The sequence below is a fragment of the Leptodactylus fuscus genome, chromosome 8 (assembly GCF_031893055.1).
Source record: "Leptodactylus fuscus isolate aLepFus1 chromosome 8, aLepFus1.hap2, whole genome shotgun sequence".
Taxonomy (NCBI): Eukaryota; Metazoa; Chordata; class Amphibia; order Anura; family Leptodactylidae; genus Leptodactylus; species Leptodactylus fuscus.
This window is the reverse complement of record NC_134272.1, coordinates 93,103,593-93,125,506: the sequence shown is the minus strand read 5'-3', so window position 1 is coordinate 93,125,506 and position 21,914 is coordinate 93,103,593. Positions and strand designations below refer to the sequence as shown.

The window sequence follows — 21,914 nt, the reverse complement described above, 5'->3', positions numbered from 1 at the left end:
TTGCATAGCTTTACCCTGGACCAGGAACGTATGGGGAGCTTTTGCATAGCTTTGCCTTGGCCTAGGAATGGGCTGCAGAGCTTTTTGCATAGCTTTACCCTGGACCAGGAACGTATGGGGAGCTTTTGCATAGCTTTGCCTTGGCCTAGGAATGGGCTGCAGAGCTTTTTGCATAGCTTTACCCTGGACCAGGAACGTATGGGGAGCTTTTGCATAGCTTCGCCTTGGACCAGGACCTTATGGGGAGCTTTTGCATAGCTTTGCCTTGGCCTAGGAATGGGCTGGAGAGCTTTTGCCTGGCTTTACCGTGCACCTTTGATCCAGGATGGAATAGATTCCCAAGTGACTATCCCCATTGTTATTATCTTTTGATATCTTGCAATGACTCAAGGACGTCTCATTTCTAATCCCATTGAACTGTGAATGCCGCCATATTGTAGTCAGCTCTGCAATCGTGTTGGACTTATCCAGCTCACGCAGCCCTTGTGTGCAATTTAATATTTATCATTTTTATTTCTATGTGATCTGGTAGATGCAGCTCATTAATATAATAGCTGTAGCATTGGATGCAATAAAGCGGGGCCCCGAGGCCCTTCAACTCATTAAACAAATGATACGTTTTGTGAGAGCTAATCGCCTCCTAATGAGGTTGGATATAATGATAATTGAGCACCAACGTCCAATCCCGTCGTTTTTTTTTTTTTTTATTCATTTTTGTGGACATAAAATTTTAACTAATATATAAACAGCCATAAACCCGACCTTAAATTGTCAATCGCAACTTTCCGGCTCGCCAAAACTTACGAGAAACAAAAGAAAACTTTGAGAACTCCTGTATAAGTGCGACTTCTCATTAGGCGAGCCCTGGATTCATGTGCAATGTGCAGATGCTTTCATCGCCGCAAGGCTTTTCCCAGACAGTTCCCTCTACAGACAAGCTGCCCAGGAGGGAAGCCGACTTGGAGCAGATGTAAAGAGTCAAACAGAATGCAGTCCGAGCACGAGACACCTTCCTAATGACTGGGGCCGCTCCATCAGATTAGGAGAGGATTCCGATTGTATCTCTGAAATGTAACACTAATGACTTAGATATTGACTGAGGCCATAGCAGAAGCCGCAGCCAGAGGGGTAACCCAATATAAGGATCCCGCACATTATACCTTCCAGAAACATATGGAACAATGGAACCATTTCCTCTCTATAAAGGTTCTCTTCGTGTTATACAATGACTTCTCTCTTAAAGGGATGCTGTTTTTTGAGTGCTTCCTTTGTTGTGCTTTAACCCTAACTTGATTGGACTTATTTATTGATGTTCTATCCTTAGGATAGGTTATCAATATGTGATGGGTCGGGGGATGGGAATGTTGATATCCAAGGACCCCCATAATGTGTTGAGGAGGTAGCAGTAGTTGGTGTAGGCACTGTGGTGTTTTCACTGAACACTAAGCAGAGCGCTATACAACATATTGTGGCCGTGTTTGGTATTGCAGCTCGGTCACGTTCTCTTGATTTGGACTAAGCTGCTGTTGTACCATGTGACCAATGAATGTGACATCATCAGCACAGGAAAGAGGACACTTCTTCTTGAAACAGCTGATTGGAGGGTTCCTAGCTGTTGGACCCCCCACCAAATCCATATTGATGGCCTATTACAAGGACAAAGCTATCAGTATGTAAGTCCTAGAAAGTGATGTTTAATAAATGAGTAAGTCTGATACAATTTGCATAAGTCAGCTTTAGATGAATAATTGGAAAAGGTCCTCAATGTTAGGTCAGTGAGGTCTGACACCCAGCACCCCTACCAATCAGCTGATCTCAGGTCCAGAATTATTATATAGACAATAGTGCTGTGCTAGATCCGGCACTGGTGACTGCTGCTGAGAATGGGGATCGCTGGAGGTGTCTGGGGTTGGATCGCTTGGCTCCAGGTATGTTAGCTAAGGAACTCACCACCTGCTATAAGGACCCCACTGCCTACTATAAGGACCTCACTGCCTACTATAAGGACCCCACTGCCTGCTATAAAGACCTCACTGCCTACTATAAAGACCTCACTGCCTACTATAAGGACCTCACTGCCTACTATAAAGACCTCACTGCCTACTATAAGGACCTCACTGCCTACTATAAGGACCCCACTGCCTACTATAAGGACCTCACTGCCTGCTATAAAGACCTCACTGCCTACTATAAGGACCCCACTGCCTACTATAAGGACCTCACTGCCTGCTATAAAGACCTCACTGCCTACTATAAAGACCTCACTGCCTGCTATAAAGACCTCACTGCCTACTATAAAGACCTCACTGCCTACTATAAAGACCTCACTGCCTACTATAAGGACCTCACTGCCTACTATAAAGACCTCACTGCCTGCTATAAAGACCTCACTGCCTACTATAAGGACCCCACTGCCTACTATAAGGACCTCACTGCCTGCTATAAAGACCTCACTGCCTACTATAAGGACCCCACTGCCTACTATAAGGACCTCACTGCCTGCTATAAAGACCTCACTGCCTACTATAAAGACCTCACTGCCTACTATAAGGACCTCACCACCTGCTATAAGGACCTCACCGCCTACTATAAGGACCTCACTGCCTACTATAAGGACCTCACTGTCTACTATAAGGACCTCACTGCCTGCTATAAAGACCTCACTGCCTACTATAAGGACCCCACTGCCTACTATAAGGACCTCACTGCCTGCTATAAAGACCTCACTGCCTACTATAAGGACCTCACCACCTGCTATAAGGACCTCACCGCCTACTATAAGGACCTCACTGCCTACTATAAGGACCTCACTGCCTGCTATAAGGACCTCACTGCCTGCTATAAGGACCTCACTGCCTGCTATAAGGACCTCACTGCCTGCTATAAGGACCTCACTGCCTACTATAAGGACCTTACCTCCTGCTATAAGGACCTCACTGCCTGTTATAAGGACCCCACTTCTTACTATAAGAACCTCACTGCCTACTATAAGGACCTCACTGCCTACTATAAGGACCCCACTGCCTACTATAAGGACCCCACTTCTTACTATAAGAACCTCACTGCCTACTATAAGAACCTCACTGCCTACTATAAGGACCTCACTGCCTACTATAAGGACCCCACTGCCTACTATAAGGACCCCACTGCCTACTATAAGGACCCCACTTCTTACTATAAGAACCTCACTGCCTACTATAAGAACCTCACTGCCTACTATAAGGACCCCATTGCCTACTATAAGGACCTCACTGCCTACTATAAGGACCTCACTGCCTACTATAAGAACCTCACTGCCTACTATAAGGACCTCACTGCCTACTATAAGGACCTTACCTCCTGCTATAAGGACCTCACTGCCTGTTATAAGGACCCCACTTCTTACTATAAGAACCTCACTGCCTACTATAAGAACCTCACTGCCTACTATAAGGACCTCACTGCCTACTATAAGGACCCCACTGCCTACTATAAGGACCCCACTGCCTACTATAAGGACCCCACTGCCTACTATAAGGACCTCACTGTCTACTATAAGGACCTCACTGCCTACTATAAGGACCTCACTGCCTACTATAAGGACCTCACTGCCTACTATAAGGACCTCACTGCCTGCTATAAGGACCTCACTGCCTACTATAAGGACCCCACTGCCTACTATAAGGACCTCACTGCCTACTATAAGGACCCCACTGCCTACTATAAGGACCTCACTGCCTACTATAAGGACCTCACTGCCTACTATAAGGACCTCACTGTCTACTATAAGGACCTCACTGCCTACTATAAGGACCCCACTGCCTACTATAAGGACCTCACTGTCTACTATAAGGACCTCACTGCCTACTATAAGGACCTCACTGCCTACTATAAGGACCTCACTGCCTACTATAAGGACCCCACTGCCTACTATAAGGACCTCACTGCCTACTATAAGGACCTCACTGCCTACTATAAGGACCTCACTGCCTACTATAAGGACCTCACTGCCTGCTATAAGGACCCCACTACTATAAGAAACTGTAGACAGTGCCCATACAGGATGTGTCTGTTGAAAAGCCATGTGATACAGCATTTTTGATGAAATTAATCAGAGCGGACCTTATTATCATTTAGTGTTGGGCACTCCCTTGGGTACACCCCTGCTTTTCTCTATTCCCACCTCTGAATAGAGGGGATGGTAAATGTTTAACCCTCAGCTCCAGCATGGAGACTATTTCTGATTTTCCATCCCAATTTGCAGATCGTTCCCTGTCTTATTTGGTACGTTACCCTGGCAGGACTGAATACAGATGAGCGTGTCTCGGCAGGGCGCCTTGTGGTTCACCACTGACACCAGTGGATCATATATATTATCAGAGCTTCTAATTATCCGCTCGCTCGGTGTCAGTGGATACCGCGTCACCGTGAGAACTAATGTCAGGGATTTTTTCACACGTTCATGAATAGGAAAAGGATTCTCAAGATTTTCATCTTGATGCAAATGGTGGAGGCGACTGGGGAGATGTGAATATTTGATCTCTCTGTGTATTAGAGGTGAGATAGTAACAGTCTGTCGCCGCTTCGCACCTCCACCACCTCTCCAGCGCCGGCTGCCAGAACATTGCTGCTTAGAGCGATTTGTGCACTAGAATTCATCAGACATACATTGATATTTGTGCCCACTTAGAAGGAGTTGAAATGCACCATTTATACCATCACTATAGAAAGAGCTTGGCAGTGGAGTGTGCTATACGCTGTCCGTACTGAAGGGGGCGCCATAACTGCCTTCTTACCTGAGGCTTCTGACTAATGCGAAGCTTAATATTAACTGTATTGTAATATTTGATACTTTTATGAAGGTTTGTTTTTAAGTGACTGTATGTTGTACTGGAGCATTGTATGGCGGTATTTCCACCTTTTGGTATATTATTAGTTGTAGCATTGCATAGTATTAATAGGTAGACAACTATATGGGAGTATTATTTAGTGCTATCCTGTATGATTATTGTTATACTGTATGTACACCATACGTGCACCAGCAGACGGTAATATTCAGGGCATCATTGTGCATGCTTTCAGTTTGACATTGGCCATGGACTACAATGTGGTCTCCAGCAGACCTGAACGACACTTGATAAATATAACACTCAGCATGCTGGACAGTTTATTGGTGCAAACACCACACGCATTTTGCTTAATAAATCCCCCCAGTAAGTTTAATGCAGTGAAACAGCAGTAATGCAGTGAGATTTCAGCTCTGAAGCACGACTGTATACTGTCTGGTATATAAAGGACTGTGTCAGATCAGATCCATGCAGACTCTGAACCACCAGGGAGTGCTTGGAGATTTCAGCTCTGAAGCTTGCAGAATTGTGGCGGCAGCTCCATGTGACGCGTCTCCTCGGTGTCAGGAGTTAATCATTTTTGCGTTTCTCGTTTAATTGACACCATCGCCTGTTCTTAAGAGCGAAATAGCGCGGTGACATCATCAGCGATCGGGAGAAGCACAAGTTGTAAAAACACAAAGAAAAATAATTTTTCAGCCTATGAATAATAACCTTTCAGGAGACGCAGCGGCATGATAACATAATGAGCACAATTTAACAAATGATGGCGGCAGCGGTGGCGGATTTATCTGCTGATTCGCTCTGCGTGGGCGGCCGGAGAACACTTCACACTTAAATGTTTATGTTTTTTGCTTTTCTTCTACTCTTAATAAATTGCTCTTCAGATGATTTTTGCTTTTTAAGTGTCAAGAACTGAGAAATAAATGGAGAACCCCAAAAAGTAATTGCAGGGAGAAAAGACCTCAGAGCCGTCACAAATCCTCAAGGGTCTGAAATCCTCCTGAGATTATCCAGATACGATGTCAGATAGCGGAGAAATCTAGGACTGTGAGCGCAGTACCAACATGGAGACTTAGGATAGATAGATAGATAGATAGATAGATAGATAGATAGATAGATAGGAGATAGATAGCTAGCTAGATAGATAGATAGATAGATAGATAGATAGATAGATGATAGATAGATAGATAGGAGATAGATAGATAGATAGATAGATAGGAGATAGATAGAAGATAGATAGATAGATAGATAGATAGATAGATAGATAGATAGATAGATAGGAGATAGATAGATAGATAGATATAGATAGATAGGAGATAGATAGATAGAAAGAAAGAAAGAAAGAAAGAAAGAAAGAAAGAAAGAAAGAAAGAAAGAAAGAAAGAAAGAAAGAAAGAAAGAAAGAAAGAAAGGAGATAGATAGAATTAGACAGATAGATAGATAGATAGATAGATAGATAGATAGATAGATAGAATTAGACAGATAGATAGATAGATAGATAGATAGATAGATAGATAGATAGATAGGAGATAGATAGAAAGAAAGAAAGAAAGAAAGAAAGAAAGAAAGAAAGAAAGAAAGAAAGAAAGAAAGGAGATAGATAGATAGATAGAATTAGACAGATAGATAGATAGATAGATAGATAGATAGATAGAATTAGACAGATAGATAGATAGATAGATAGATAGATAGATGGATGGATGGATAGAATTAGATAGATGTTAGTAAGTAGCGTTAGTATCTATTGATTTCCATATTGATTGTTTCCACTTTACAGCTCCCTACCAGGTCACTTTTTCGTTTGATGTGGGCAGGGGGCCCCTGGAGGTCTCTTTGCAGTCGGTCACGGCTCTGAATGATGGTCAGTGGCATCACGTCCGAGCTGAGAGAAATATTAAAGAAACCAGTCTCGTCATAGATAACCAACCCAGAAAACTCATGCAGAGCCCACCTGATGGACGAGTCCGTGTCCAGCTCAACACCCAGCTGTATGTAGGTGAGTTGGGGTCTCCGTTGGTCCTCCTGTTCGCTCCCCAGCGAGTGCACAGACAGCATATACTTTACCATCTTTTCTTCCTGTACGTTTTGTTGCATTGTGCGAGTCATGTGACCTGCTGCTTTAGACCTAAGACAAGTCTGTGTATGACGAAGTGTCAGTCTCCTCTACAGTAGTCAGGAAATGTAGCAATTCTAGACAGAAAATCAAATGGTTTCTTGGTAACCTGAAGTGATACATTGTAACATAACACAATATAGAGAATATTCTGTAAATAGAAGTAACTTTGTTTCCTCCAGGAGGGACATCGACCAGGCAGAAAGGCTTCGTGGGCTGTATACGATCTCTCAAGCTAAATGGACAAACCCTGGACCTAGAAGAAAAGGCCAGAGTGACCCCAGGAATCCGACCAGGGTGTCCGGGCCACTGTAGCAGCTACGGAAACTTATGTCACAACAATGGGAAGTGCGTGGAAAAGCGCAATGGATATATCTGTGACTGCACCAACTCCGCCTATGAGGGACCGTATTGTAGGAAAGGTGAGACATTGCAAGGCAGGAAGGACCAACCTGAGCCTTTCCCATAAATTCACTGACAGCAACCAGAGATCTTGTAAATGGTGAGGAAATGAAATACAAAGTCTATTAGGAAGTTGTAAAATCTTTACTTGTGCAAAACTAGGGATCCCTTTAACAAGGTGTCCACAGCTCGTCATGACACCTCCTACTGATGAATAAAGGAACCCTTGTATTAATGCAGAATGATTTTCTTGTCACCCAGCTTTCCTAGACTCTGGAATTGTGAATCATTCTCTTATTATTGGATGGCCCCAGGCACAAGCATTTGGTGTGATTCATACACCGCACTATTCATATATGTGTCTATTAAGATCGCGCTTTCTCTTTTTCTGTTGCATTTCTAGAAGTTTCTGCCATGTTTGAAGCTGGAACCTCGGTCACATATATTTTCCAGGAGCCATATCCAGTGTCCAGGAATACCAGTGCTGCCGCTTCAGCCATATATGCTGATACCGTAATATCAAGGGAGAATATTGCTTTCAGCTTTCTGACAGCTCAGGCACCAAGTCTACTGCTGTATGTGACCTCAGTGTATCAGGATTACCTGGCTGTAATACTCTGCAGAAATGGTAAGTGTAACCCCTGCAAGACTTCTATATAATGTGTTTCTTATCCTGTACCGATCCTGCGATATATCTTGTATTATACTCCAGAGCTGCGCTCACTATTCTGCTGGTGCAGTCACTGTGTACATACATTACATTACTTATCCTGTATTATACCCCAGAGCTGCGCTCACTATTCTGCTGGTACAGTCACTGTGTACATACATTACATTACTTATCCTGTATTATACTCCAGAGCTGCGCTCACTATTCTGCTGGTGCAGTCACTGTGTACATACATTACATTACTTATCCTGTATTATACTCCAGAGCTGCGCTCACTATTCTGCTGGTGCAGTCACTGTGTACATACATTACATTACTTATCCTGTATTATACTCCAGAGCTGCGCTCACTATTCTGCCGGTGCAGTCACTGTGTACATACATTACATTACTTATCCTGTATTATACTCCAGAGCTGTGCTCACTATTCTGCTGGTCACTGTGTACATACATTACATTACTTATCCTGTATTATACCCCAGAGCTGCGCTCACTATTCTGCTGGTACAGTCTCTGTGTACATACATTACATTACTTATCCTGTATTATACCCCAGAGCTGCGCTCACTATTCTGCTGGTGCAGTCACTGTGTACATACATTACATTACTTATCCTGTATTATACTCCAGAGCTGCGCTCACTATTCTGCTGGTGCAGTCACTGTGTACATGCATTACATTACTTATCCTGTATTATACTCCAGAGCTGCGCTCACTATTCTGCTGGTACAGTCTCTGTGCACATACATTACATTATTTATCCTGTATTATACTCCAGAGCTGCGCTCACTATTCTGCTGGTGCAGTCACTGTGTACATACATTACATTACTTATCCTGTATTATACTCCAGAGCTGCGCTCACTATTCTGCTGGTGCAGTCACTGTGTACATACATTACATTACTTATCCTGTATTATACTCCAGAGCTGCGCTCACTATTCTGCTGGTACAGTCTCTGTGTACATACATGACATTACTGTGAGTAGAAATGAGTTTTCCTGTGTCAGTCGTGGTCGCACTTCTGTGATGATTTCCCTGTAAGTGCAGCGCTCCTGGTGTCTGTGTTTGGCGTTGCAGCAGGTTATATTTATACAGGCTTTCGGCAATGTCTTAGCAGAGGAGACCCCGGGGCTTTTGCTTTATGAGATAAACGTGTTAGCTGAGAAGTTGATTATCTCATCTACCAGTCGGACTGAGACCGCGCTCATAATTTGGTAAACAAACCGCTCAGCTCATTTGTTTTTGTGACAATTTACGCACTTTTTAAGTTAGAATTAAAACGCGCCGTTCGGGCTTCAGATCTGCTCTTTTATCTCAGCATCTGCCGCTCCAACCAGCAAATGTAACAAATTCTCATCCCTTGGGGGAAAACGCTCATTAAGAAACAGGTTTCCTTCCCAGCTGTTCAGACAATGCAGCTTTTACTTCTCCATTTCTTCTTCTCTGTTTCTTCTCCTCATCTTTTTATTCCCCAGTTCTTTTCCTCCACTTCCTCTCTTTTATTTTTTATTCTCTACTTTTTCTTTGCTACTTGTTATCCTCTACATCTTATCCTTCACTTCCTGTCTCCTACTTCTTCTCCTCCATTTCTCCTCTTCTCCTCCAGTTCTTCTCCTCCTCTTCTCCTTTTCTCCTCCAGTTCTTCTCCTCCTCTTCTTCTCTACTTCTCCAGTTCTTATCCTCCTCTTCTTCTCCAGTTCTTCTCCTCTTCTTCTCTTCTCCTCCAGTTCTTCTCCTCCTCCTCTTCTCTTCTCCTCCAGTTCTTTTCCTTCTCTTCTTCTCTTCTCCTCCAGTTCTTCTCCTCCAGTTCTTCTCCTCTTCTCTCCTCCTCCAGTTATTCTCCTCCTCTTCTTCTCTTCTCCTCCAGTTCTTCTCCTCTTCTCTCCTCCTCCAGTTATTCTCCTCCTCTTCTTCTCTTCTCCTCCAGTTCTTCTCCTCCAGTTCTTTTCCTTCTCTTCTTCTCTTCTCCTCCAGTTGTTCTCCTCCTCTTCTTTTCTTCTCCTCCAGTTCTTCTCCTCATCTTCTCCTCCAGTTCTTCTCCTCTTCTCTTCTCCTCCAGTTATTCTCCTCCTCTTCTTCTCTTCTCCTCCAGTTGTTCTCCTCCTCTTCTTCTCTTCTCCTCCAGTTGTTCTCCTCCTCTTCTTCTCTTCTCCTCCAGTTGTTCTCCTCCTCTTCTTCTCTTCTCCTCCAGTTCTTCTCCTCCAGTTCTTTTCCTTCTCTTCTTCTCTTCTCCTCCAGTTGTTCTCCTCCTCTTCTTTTCTTCTCCTCCAGTTCTTCTCCTCCTCTTCTCCTCCAGTTCTTCTCCTCTTCTCTTCTCCTCCAGTTATTCTCCTCCTCTTCTTCTCTTCTCCTCCAGTTGTTCTCCTCCTCTTCTTCTCTTCTCCTCCAGTTGTTCTCCTCCTCTTCTCCTCCAGTTCTTTTACTCCTCTTCTTCTCTTCTCCTCCAGTTGTTCTCCTCCTCTTCTCCTCCAGTTCTTTTCCTCCTCTTCTTCTCTTCTCCTCCAGTTGTTCTCCTCCTCTTCTTCTCTTCTCCTCCAGTTATTCTCCTCCTCTTCTCCTCCAGTTCTTTTCCTTCTCTTCTTCTCTTCTCCTCCAGTTCTCCTCCTCCTCTTCTCCTCCAGTTATTCTCCTCCTCTTCTTCTCTTCTACTCCACTTCTTCTAATTATACAAACACTAATGGGAATGTTTTGATCCTTATGCCTGTCTTAAATGATTCCGCCACTTGCCTCTTAGTAATTCTTGCACATGTGTTCACTTTATCTCATATCATTCATGACTGGCATAGATCTCAGGTACAACCCTGGCATAGTTATTGTATATCTAGTGTAGCAGCAGCGGCGGACATCTGCTATTGTGCACCAAAAATGTGCCGCAACCCACTTATCACACAAAGTAGCTTTAGCAAATGTGGACCTAAGGCTGCAGACCTATGATATCTAGTATGTTACCACTGACATAGCGCCTGCTAGAGGTGTAACTCCAGGAAACTCCCTGGAAAAATGCAGAACCTGCAGCAGGATCCCCGTCTGTTGTGCCACACCGGAGCACTATAATGCACCAAAGGCGGTGTAACATGCACCTTAAATATGGTACAACTGAAGTTTGACATTTTATGATTCTCTCCTGTCATGTTTAGGGTTGTTACTGTACAGAAGGGTGCACAAAATGGAGGGGACCACATTGTCACCTCCCATGATGTATTGTAAAGGGATTCTTATATTTGGATAATCCCCAAAAATTCTTAACAAAAAGAAAAACAGCATCCCTCTGTCAGGAACCCCAGTGATAAGTTGTAATCTGTGGGGTAGCCTGGCAGGAAGTGTTCACTTTTTCTGCAGCACCCACACAGGAGAGATGAAGTATTACACAGTGTCCATTCACATCAATGGGGTGTCTATGTACAGCAGGATGGGACAGTCCTCCAGAGACAGGGACCCTCTTTGTAGCTCTACATTCTGTCCAAACACTAAGGACCCCTAACAGAGGACCCTCCAGGACGGACACCATCACGTGTCCCCATAGTGAGCGCTAATTGGTCATGTGACCAGAGTTGCTACACCTTGGGTTAGATATTTCAGGGTGACTGACAACAAGGTTCCTGCCCAGTGATAAAGCAGTAGTCAGAGCAAACTCCACACTAAATCAGCACAAATCGCCTGAAAGCTCAAATGTGACTGACGGGAGTTTGTGCCGCACTGATGATATTTGCCGTGTCCGACCTCCTCGCTTTAATTAAGTTTTACCTTAATTATTCCTCCTAAGGACTCGTTAATATTCCGCTCTCAGAAATAAGTGAAGATTACATCCCTCATCATTGTAATTGTCTCCGTGCCGCAGTTCTCCGCCTGACAGAATGCTCTGGAAAACCGAACGCGCCAATGCATCTTATTCCACTAACAAGGGCATGAAAGACCCCAAAAATCAAGGTCATTAAAGTAGAAAGGGCCAGAAAACAAGATCATTCCTCTCCTGAAATACTCTGCGCTGCTGGGCTCCCTGATCTTTTCACTACATATCCCAAAGATTATGACCTTCCACAGGGTCAGCGCACACCTCACCGAAAATACTCTGTGCTGCTGAGCAACTTATTCAGTAGCACTATGAAACTCTCAAATTAATTTATTCTGATAAGCACATTCATCTCCTAAAATACTCTGTGCTGCTAGGGACACTGTGCTACAGCAATCTCACAAGATCAGAACTTTTCTCTCTTAAAATACTCTGCGCCACTGGGGACTCTGTTTCTTCTTCCGCTATGAAACTAGACTTGTTCACCTTTATAAGCACACTTGTCTCCTAAAATACTCTGTGTTGCTGGGGACTTTGCTCCTTCCTCTATATAGCCCTACAAGATCAGCACACTCCTCAGTCATTGTGATAAATCTGGTGTAGTATCAGTCACTATGATAAATCTGGTGTAGTATCAGTTACTGTGATAAATCTGGTATAGTATCAGTTACTGTGATAAATCTAGTGTAGTATCAGTTACTGTGATAAATCTGGTGTAGTCTCAGTTACTGTTATAAATCTGGTGTAGTATCAGTCACTGTGATAAATCTGGTGTAGTCTCAGTCACTGTTATAAATCTGGTGTAGTATCAGTCACTGTGATAAATCTGGTGTAGTATCAGTCACTGATAAATCTGGTGTAGTATCAGTCATTGTGATAAATCTGGTGTAGTATCAGTCACTGTGTTAAATCTGGTGTAGTATCAGTCACTGTGATAAATCTGGTGTAGTATCAGTCACTGTGATCAATCTGGTGTAGTATCAGTCACTGTGATAAATCTGGTGTAGTATCAGTCACTGTGATAAATCTGGTGTAGTATCAGTCACTGTGATAAATCTGGTGTAGTATCAGTCACTGTGATAAATCTGGTGTAGTATCAGTTACTGTGATAAATCTGGTGTAGTATCAGTCACTGTGATAAATCTGGTGTAGTATCAGTCACTGTGATAAATCTGGTGTAATATCAGTCACTGTGATAAATCTGGTGTAGTATCAGTCACTGTGATAAATCTGGTGTAGTATCAGTCACTGTGATAAATCTGGTGTAGTATCAGTCATTGTGATAAATCTGGTGTAGTATAGTCACTGTGATAAATCTGGTGTAGTATCAGTCACTGTGATAAATCTGGTGTAGTATCAGTCACTGTGATAAATCTGGTGTAGTATCAGTCACTGTGATAAATCTGGTGTAGTATCAGTCACTGTGATAAATCTGGTATAGTATCAGACTAAAAGTTTACACTGTTTACACAGTAAATCTGGATGATTGTCTCTGAACATATATTTTGTTACAATGTAACAGCCAGGATTGATTAACCCTTCCCTTTCTCCATTTATACACAGTACAAGGATAAAGAAGACTGGGGCAGATTTATTAAGACTGGTGTATTGTATGCCAATATTATTAAATGCCCCAACTGGTGAAAGGACCAAGAGGTTTCTAAAGAGGTTTTGGCTTCTTCATGAATTAGGCCAACGGCCCTGACCAGTATGGAGATCTATACTAGCTCGGAACTGGTGGAGACTTTCATTCTAACTCATGGCAGAAAACTTTCATGGGATATAATGAATATTTTGAGCTGAGGTGTCCCCGTCCCCGTACCATTTGTACAAATGGTTTGGTGCAGGAAAGGACCTTGCACACCACATAAGACTGGCATAGAGAGACTCATAGATCTCCCCAGTGTGCGGGTCATTTGGCTCCTCTATGATTGGTCTAAATCTTGAACATCCCCTTTAATGTTGAATCACATCCTGTTTTATACTCAGGTTGCTACCAAAGCTGCCTTCAAGACCGCCCTTAGAATTCTTCTTGTCACCCAGCTGCAGCTGTGGATACTAAGTGACAGTCACAGAATTCTGGGGCAGCTTTGGATGTAACTTTAGCCAAGCAGTAAAACTGGTTACTATTCTATATGAAACCCGGTTGTTCTGCGGAGCATCGCTGGAGTATGAGTGTGCTGTGGGGCACATAAGGGGGCGCTGGGGAGACTCCGGATGATCATTGAATTTTCACCCTTTCTTGTTTGAATTTCCATCTTGTCAGATCTCTGCAGTGGCCTTCTTCTTCTTCTTCTTCTTCTTCTTCTTTCTCTTCTCCTTCTTCCCTGTCTGTGTTTTTGCATAAAAAAAAAATATGCAAAAGCAGCGATTTTCCTTGTGAATTTGTTCTGACAGCGGCTTTGTAAGCGATTTTGCTCGGCTGGTTGTTGCATCACAGAATAAATTCATTTTCACAGTTTATCGTCTTCTAAAGAAAAAAAACATAATAACAAATCTAAACAAAAAGGAAGAAAAGGAATAAAAAGAAGACGAAAGAGAAAATCATTGCGTGTCCGCGCAGAAGTGACGAGATCCTCAGTCAGCAGCCGAGCTGTCCGACTCACATGGAGGAACCTGCTACATAAGTTTGCACTGGCCAGGCAATGCTTTGTATACTAGTCACTCTATGATTTGTGTACTGGCCACTTTATTCTGTACTAGCCGGACTGTGTTCTGCACGCTGCTACGCTATGCTCTGTATACTGTCCAGGCACTGCTCTGTATACTGTCCGGGCACCACTTTATATACTGTCCAGGCACTGCTCTGTATACTGTCCAGGCACTGCTCTGTATACTGTCCGGGCACCGCTTTATATACTGTCCAGGCACTGCCCTGTATACTGTCCAGGCACTGCTCTATATGCTATCCAGGCACAGCTTTATATACTGTCCAGGCACTGCTCTGTATACTGTCCAGGCACTGTTTTATATACTGTCCAGGCACAGCTTTATATACTGTCCAGGCACCACTTTATATACTGTCCAGGCACTGCTCTGTATACTGTCCAGGCACCGCTTTATATACTGTCCAGGCACTGCTCTGTATGCTATCCAGGCACCGCTTTATATACTGTCCAGGCACCGCTTTATATACTGTCCAGGCACCGCTTTATATACTGTCCAGGCACTGCTTTATATACTGTCCAGGCACCGCTTTGTATACTGTCCAGGCACTGCTTTGTATACTGTCCAGGCACTGCTTTGTATACTGTCCAGGCACTGTTCTGTATACTGTCCAGGCACTGTTCTGTATACTGTCCAGGCACCGCTTTATATACTGTCCAGGCACTGCTCTGTATGCTATCCAGGCACTGCTTTATATACTGTCCAGGCACTGCTTTATATACTGTCCAGGCACTGCTTTGTATACTGTCCAGGCACTGTTCTGTATACTGTCCAGGCACTGCTCTGTATACTGTCCAGGCACTGTTCTGTATACTGTCCAGGCACTGTTCTGTATACTGTCCAGGCACCGCTTTATATACTGTCCAGGCACTGCTCTGTATGCTATCCAGGCACCGCTTTATATACTGTCCAGGCACCGCTTTATATACTGTCCAGGCACTGCTTTGTATACTGTCCAGGCACTGCTTTGTATACTGTCCAGGCACTGTTCTGTATACTGTCCAGGCACCGCTTTATATACTGTCCAGGCACTGCTTTATATACTGTCCAGGCACCGCTTTGTATACTGTCCAGGCACTGCTTTATATACTGTCCAGGCACTGCTTTATATACTGTCCAGGCACTGCTTTGTATACTGTCCAGGCACTGCTTTGTATACTGTCCAGGCACTGCTCTGTATGCTATCCAGGCACTGCTTTATATACTGTCCAGGCACCGCTTTATATACTGTCCAGGCACTGCTCTGTATGCTATCCAGGCACTGCTTTATATACTGTCCAGGCACTGCTTTATATACTGTCCAGGCACTGCTTTATATACTGTCCAGGCACTGTTCTGTATACTGTCCAGGCACTGCTCTGTATACTGTCCAGGCACTGTTCTGTATACTGTCCAGGCACTGTTCTGTATACTGTCCAGGCACCGCTTTATATACTGTCCAGGCACTGCTCTGTATGCTATCCAGGCACCGCTTTATATACTGTCCAGGCACCGCTTTATATACTGTCCAGGCACCGCTTTATATACTGTCCAGGCACCGCTTTATATACTGTCCAGGCACTGCTTTATATACTGTCCAGGCACCGCTTTGTATACTGTCCAGGCACTGCTTTGTATACTGTCCAGGCACTGCTTTGTATACTGTCCAGGCACTGTTCTGTATACTGTCCAGGCACCGCTTTATATACTGTCCAGGCACTGTTCTGTATACTATCCAGGCACCGCTTTATATACTGTCCAGGCACTGCTTTGTATACTGTCCAGGCACTGTTCTGTATACTGTCCAGGCACTGCTTTGTATACTGTCCAGGCACTGTTCTGTATACTATCCAGGCACCGCTTTATATACTGTCCAGGCACTGCTTTGTATACTAATCTGATAGACGAATCCGGACTGATCTGTTCATTTCCCTCCAGTACAACCACTATTGGCGCTGATCTAAGAAACCAATTTAGTGGCCGCCCAGAAATAAAGCCTCATTAGCTTCTGGTGCTTTGAGCTTTCCTCTCCCCTCGGTGTCAGCGCAGCAGTCAGATGTGTAAGTAATGGGAGAAGTTTGTGCCCCCCCGAGTCCTATTGTGATTGTTACAATATTAGTTTGTTTGGATACTCGGATTGCTATTCTATGAATATTACTTCTGTGCTGGAGACAACATCATTTGATTATATCGCCCAAGGTGTGAAGTTTCACTCAGAAATTAAATTTGATTTCTTATGAAAAAAAAAAGACAAAATTTTATCCAAGTTTTGTACAATCTGCGCTGCCCCTGCGCAGGCTGCGAATTCTGTGCAATGTATCAGTATCCAGCAACGTAACCTTTACTCTCCTCCATCAGTTATAATATTGCAAGAACATCTCTGATACATTGTATCAACCTGTTAATTAAAGGGTAAAGAATATCCATTTTCTGACCTAGCTTTCCCAGAACCCAGAAAGATATGTATGTCCTTAATGGCAAATATAGATTTAGATTTGACTCCATAGGACCCCTCAACCTCTGCAGTAGGAGGTCCTGGAGCCCCCTACCCAATTTCCAGCACCCTATATATATAAAATTTACACAATCTTGTGCCTCAAAAGTGACCAAAATTGGCCTTCAACTCAGCACATTTTCAGACACTGTATCAGAACTCCCATTACGTGACCAAAGATCGCCAGGTCGCCTTGCAACTCTTTCACTCATCTTAGTGAATGGATTTGTTTTTGACTCCAAGAGTTCTGTCACTTCCACTTAAAAAAGATCAGACATTGCTCAATTTTCTTGGAATTAGAAGTCACCCAGGGGGCGCAATGCCACCCAATTCACAATGAAGAGGCTTCAAGGGGTTGTATAAAACTGACTAGACATGAACAATACAGACTGGCCCATGTGGGATTCCATGAGTCGTAGGCTCCTACCTATAGCCATATGGAGTAGTTAGGATCAGGAATGGCTAAGCTGGTAAGGTGAAGGGTTAATGGCGTTGTACAATCCCGGCACGTCTCGCTCCTCATCCATCAAGTGTCTTCTATTCTCTTCTGCAGAGATAATGAGAGGAGCTCAAGCGCTGGGACTTGGGGAGAACATCATGTAAATCCCATCATTGTTACTAGGAACATGGGCTAAGTATGCCCCGTCCTGTCCGTAACGTTACGTGCCGTCGCCTTCAGGTGTTGGTGATGTCCATGGAGAGGCCCAGACTCCGTCTCCAATCATGCGGAGTGTCACAGAATATCCACGAACCCGGCATCAGGCGCAGACGAGGACGTCATTGAGGGTGTAATATTAGGGAACTTTCTATTCAATAGGGCGATGAAACGATTCCCTTCATCTGGATACGCCCACATGGAAAACTTTGCTTATATCAGAGGCCTTCTCCTCCACCACATACAAAGTGAAGTCTATCACTTTTATCTAATCTGTTTTTTTAATTTAGACTACAGATTTTTTTATTCTATTTTCTGTCCATGATGATGGGACGGCCATCTTGTCTGAGCTTCTCCTCTGCATTTAGTGATCTGCTTTACAGCACAGCTATGGCCATAGGTAGCAATAGACTAGAGCCGACTCATTGAGGGCTATGGGAGAGTTTTCTAGACATGTTCTGTGCACAGAGAGGGAAGATATACAATGTGACAACATCTATTGTGAGTGTGATGAATCAGTAGTGTTATCTATAGAGGTGTTATCTTCTCTACTATCCTTCCTATCCTATCCTATCCTATCCTACTAATATTATAAATGTGAACGTTTGGATGTTTGTTCCTCAATCACACAAAAATGGCTGAACGGATTTGGATGAGGTTTGTCCCATAGATACTCTGTAACCTGGAGTAACACATCGGCTACTTTGTATCCTGGTACATGACATGGCTTCACTACTGTTATGAATTGATGTTCACATACTATATTACACTGCTCTTGGCAGCAGCCTTATCTCAGCCAGGTCTGTTATCTCTCTATGTAAACACACAGATAACACTGAGACCATTGTGTTCAAGCATTTGCATATTATCTGATCTGCTCCAGGCAGTGCTGACACATTGGACGAGAAAACACCTTGAATCCAAATTGACAGTTTGCTAATTAAAAGAAAATCTAATTTGTTGCAAAATTCTAAAACAACGAGAACTATGAAGGAGCCAGAAATCAGAGATCTCCTCAATTGGAGCTGGGGGGATCATCGGCGCTAACAACATGCTCATTATATGGCGTCGCAGCGAGCTGCTGAGAGGCCGGAACAATCACAGGCACAGGGTGAGGAACAAGTTAAGCAGCAGGACAGCTAGAGAGATGGTCCAAAACGCTGGAGGAAACAAACCATTGACGGCAGCAATTTGCTGAATATAGGCGGATCATCGACTTCCACAACACGCAGACGAAGTCGCGGGCAGAGGCTAGTTGTAATATAAGTGAGGTGACAATGAAATATGTTTAGCAACAACGTTGATTAATCCACTTGGTAACCATGAACTATTTAACTCTTTGCATCCAGTCAGGCGCCAATTCCCTCTGCCAAGACGTACCTGATGATGCCGCTTGTGCCTGGCCCTTGTGATCCACCAGGGACCGGGAGCTGCAGGGACTGTTGAGTCCTAGAGGACATGAGATCAGCTCTGCAGTGTCTCCGAGGCGGCTGTGCTTCTCCTGCAACACTAACTAATGTATCGGGGGAAATTAGAAAAAAAATGTAATGTTACAATTCAAGAATACCTTCTAAAGTTCTACAGTGACCTTATAGAGGGGGGAGGGGCGATATGTAATATAATAAATAAGATGGCCGCCATACAGAGGTGCGGAACAGGCCCGTGGAATTCTGCCGAGTGCACGATAGAGAATGAAAGTGATAAAATAACCATGAAACCGACCGAAACTAATACGAAAACAGACAAAGTAATTTACGAGCTGACAAATCTCACATGAACAGTAAAACATAATTAGAATCCCGGCAAAGCGGAAATTTCATGTACGCGGTAAATACAAACGTCTCAGCTCCAAATTAATTTAAAAAACACTCAAAAAACCCCCAAACCATCAATGTATTTGGATTTTTCGGACGCACCTGCGCAGGCAGCGGAGGAGACAAGCGGTGATTTAATTGTACTACAATCAGGACGGCGGCTAATTCTGCAGCAATCCCGTAACCGGGTAATTACGTTATGGCGTTACGATGATCCTAAATGATTAATCTTCACACATGGAAATCAGCGGAGAGCGTAAATCACCCGGCAGACATGTAATTATTGAGCAAAATAATTGAAAACAAGATTTGTTCCTGTAAATGTATACCACACTCAAAAATTCAATTTGCAATATATCTCAGGGTATAAAGCATTTTTACCGGATTTAATTTCCCCCTCTGAAGAATCGGCGCCACGTGAAAAGTCAGAATATATAAAAATGATCAATTCTAGGAGAGATTTCATCAGAGATCACAAAGTGACTTTAGTTCTTCCCTTGATAAGACGAGGTCTCTGCTGCGGGACGGTCGCCCGGGTCAGCTCTCAAACCGAAAAATCCCACAGAAGGTCCTAAAACTGGTGTCTGTCTGCTACTAACCCTAGTGTAACACCGGTGCCCCACTATGTACGGAGAACTACCAGTCCCAGCTATCTGAGCCGTGCAGTGACCTCTGCGTGTGCGCCTTCTAATAGATGGATTTGTCCTTCTGCCTAATTCCATGTTTGGACGCAGGTCCTTCCGTCTGCCATATTTTGGGCTTCCACTGTATATGTATCTTTAAGACCTATGGCCTATAGGTTTCTGCTATATGTGTAGCCTCTTACCTGTATCTGTGGCCTCTGGGCTTCCATTATGTTACTACCGCTGCTATCTGTGGCCTCTGGACTTCCATTATGTTACTACCTCTGCTATCTGTGGCCTCTGGGCTTCCATTATGTTACTACCTCTGCTATCTGTGGCCTCTGGACTTCCATTATGTTACTACCTCTGCTATCTGTGGCCTCTGGGCTTCCATTATGTTACTACCTCTGCTATCTGTGGCCTCTGGGCTTCCATTATGTTACTACCTCTGCTATCTGTGGCCTCTGGGCTTCCATTATGTTACTACCTCTGCTACCTGTGGCCTCTGGACTTCCATTATGTTACTACCTCTGCTATCTGTGGCCAATAGGCTTCCATTATGTTACTACCTCTGCTGTGACCTCTGGGCTTCCATTATGTTACTACCTCTGCTATCTGTAGCCTCTGGGCTTCCACTGTGCTAATACCTCCGCTATCTGTGGCCTCTGGGCTTCCATTATGTTACTACCTCTGCTATCTGTGTCCTCTGAGCTTCCATTATGATAGCACCTCCGCTACCTATGGCTTAGGGTCTTCAGTTAGTACATCCGCTACTTAAACTGATTTCCGGCTTTGGATTCCGTTTTCTGACCTTCTGGCCTATTTCGGAGTCATTGCTTCTGTTACCACTTTGTGTCCACATTTTGATACATCTAATTTCAGTCTGTATTCACACTGTGCCTTGCCTGATACTTTGTTTCCAATATTGGGGCCACCTCCGGAGGGAGGCCGTGACCTGTCAGACTCTCCCCTGTGAAGTCCAGGTGCTCTATAGGGGTAAAAGAGTGGATATTGAGGATTCTGCTTAGACAACCCCCCTAGAGGTGACTCTTGGTAGTGCAGCGGGGCCACAACTACTGTCCTTTCCACCTACATCTCAGGTCTCTTTCCCAGGCTGCAGACAACTTGATTTCCGTTGATACCTAGGTAGGAGGAGAAGCGAATTGCTTCCTCCTTGTCACAATTATACCTAGTTTTACAGAATTAGACCCAATATACAGGACCAAGTGCCCCTGGTTGGGCTGATTTTGCATCAGATTACAGTCCGATGACATCTGAAGTGACATCCAAGTATCATTGAGTGCAGTCCATCATGAACTGACCACTATGGGGGAAATGGAGCCTTACGTCCTACTTACATAGAGTAGACCAGCAATATGTGACGTGTCTGTCCAGCCCCTGGCAGTCAGCAGAATGGTGAGAAGGAGCGGCGGCTGCAGAGAGAGTGACGGGTGACCCCATAACATGGCCGACATTACTATCAGTAACTACTCGATTCCCTCACAGAGTCAGGACAAGAGAAATCTGGAGAACAAACAGCAAATCTCAGGAATAAGATGACAAGACACAAAGGCTTCACCTACCAGGAATAGAATTAGTGGTATACAAGGTCTAATATTCCAGTAAGTCTCAGAGCTGAACTCGTAATGCTGCCGACAGGCGGAGAGTCTGAACATTACATTGTCAGACATTGTACTAGGTCTAGTGATCTGTTATGTGAACTGTTATAATGCTACGCACCAAACAGAAAGTGATTGAAATCGTGAATGTACGTAAAGAGGTGACGAAGCAGAAGACACGACGGACATGGAAATCAGTAAAAAATGTAAATCAGCAAAATCAACTAAAGTACCTGCAATATTATTCATAGAGATGT

General features: G+C 43.9%; 1 protein-coding gene across 1 annotated transcript in view; it reads left to right on the top strand.

Moving 5' to 3' along the window:
• The window catches only part of CNTNAP5 (contactin associated protein family member 5), a 342,838-nt gene that overhangs the window by 297,032 nt on the left and 23,892 nt on the right, over positions 1 to 21,914 (top strand). Inside the window, exons 17-19 of the mRNA XM_075284694.1 lie at positions 6,608 to 6,826; positions 7,126 to 7,365; positions 7,749 to 7,973. Of these exons, the coding sequence (XP_075140795.1) occupies positions 6,608 to 6,826; positions 7,126 to 7,365; positions 7,749 to 7,973 (684 nt within the window). The remainder of the gene's footprint in view (positions 1 to 6,607; positions 6,827 to 7,125; positions 7,366 to 7,748; positions 7,974 to 21,914) is intronic.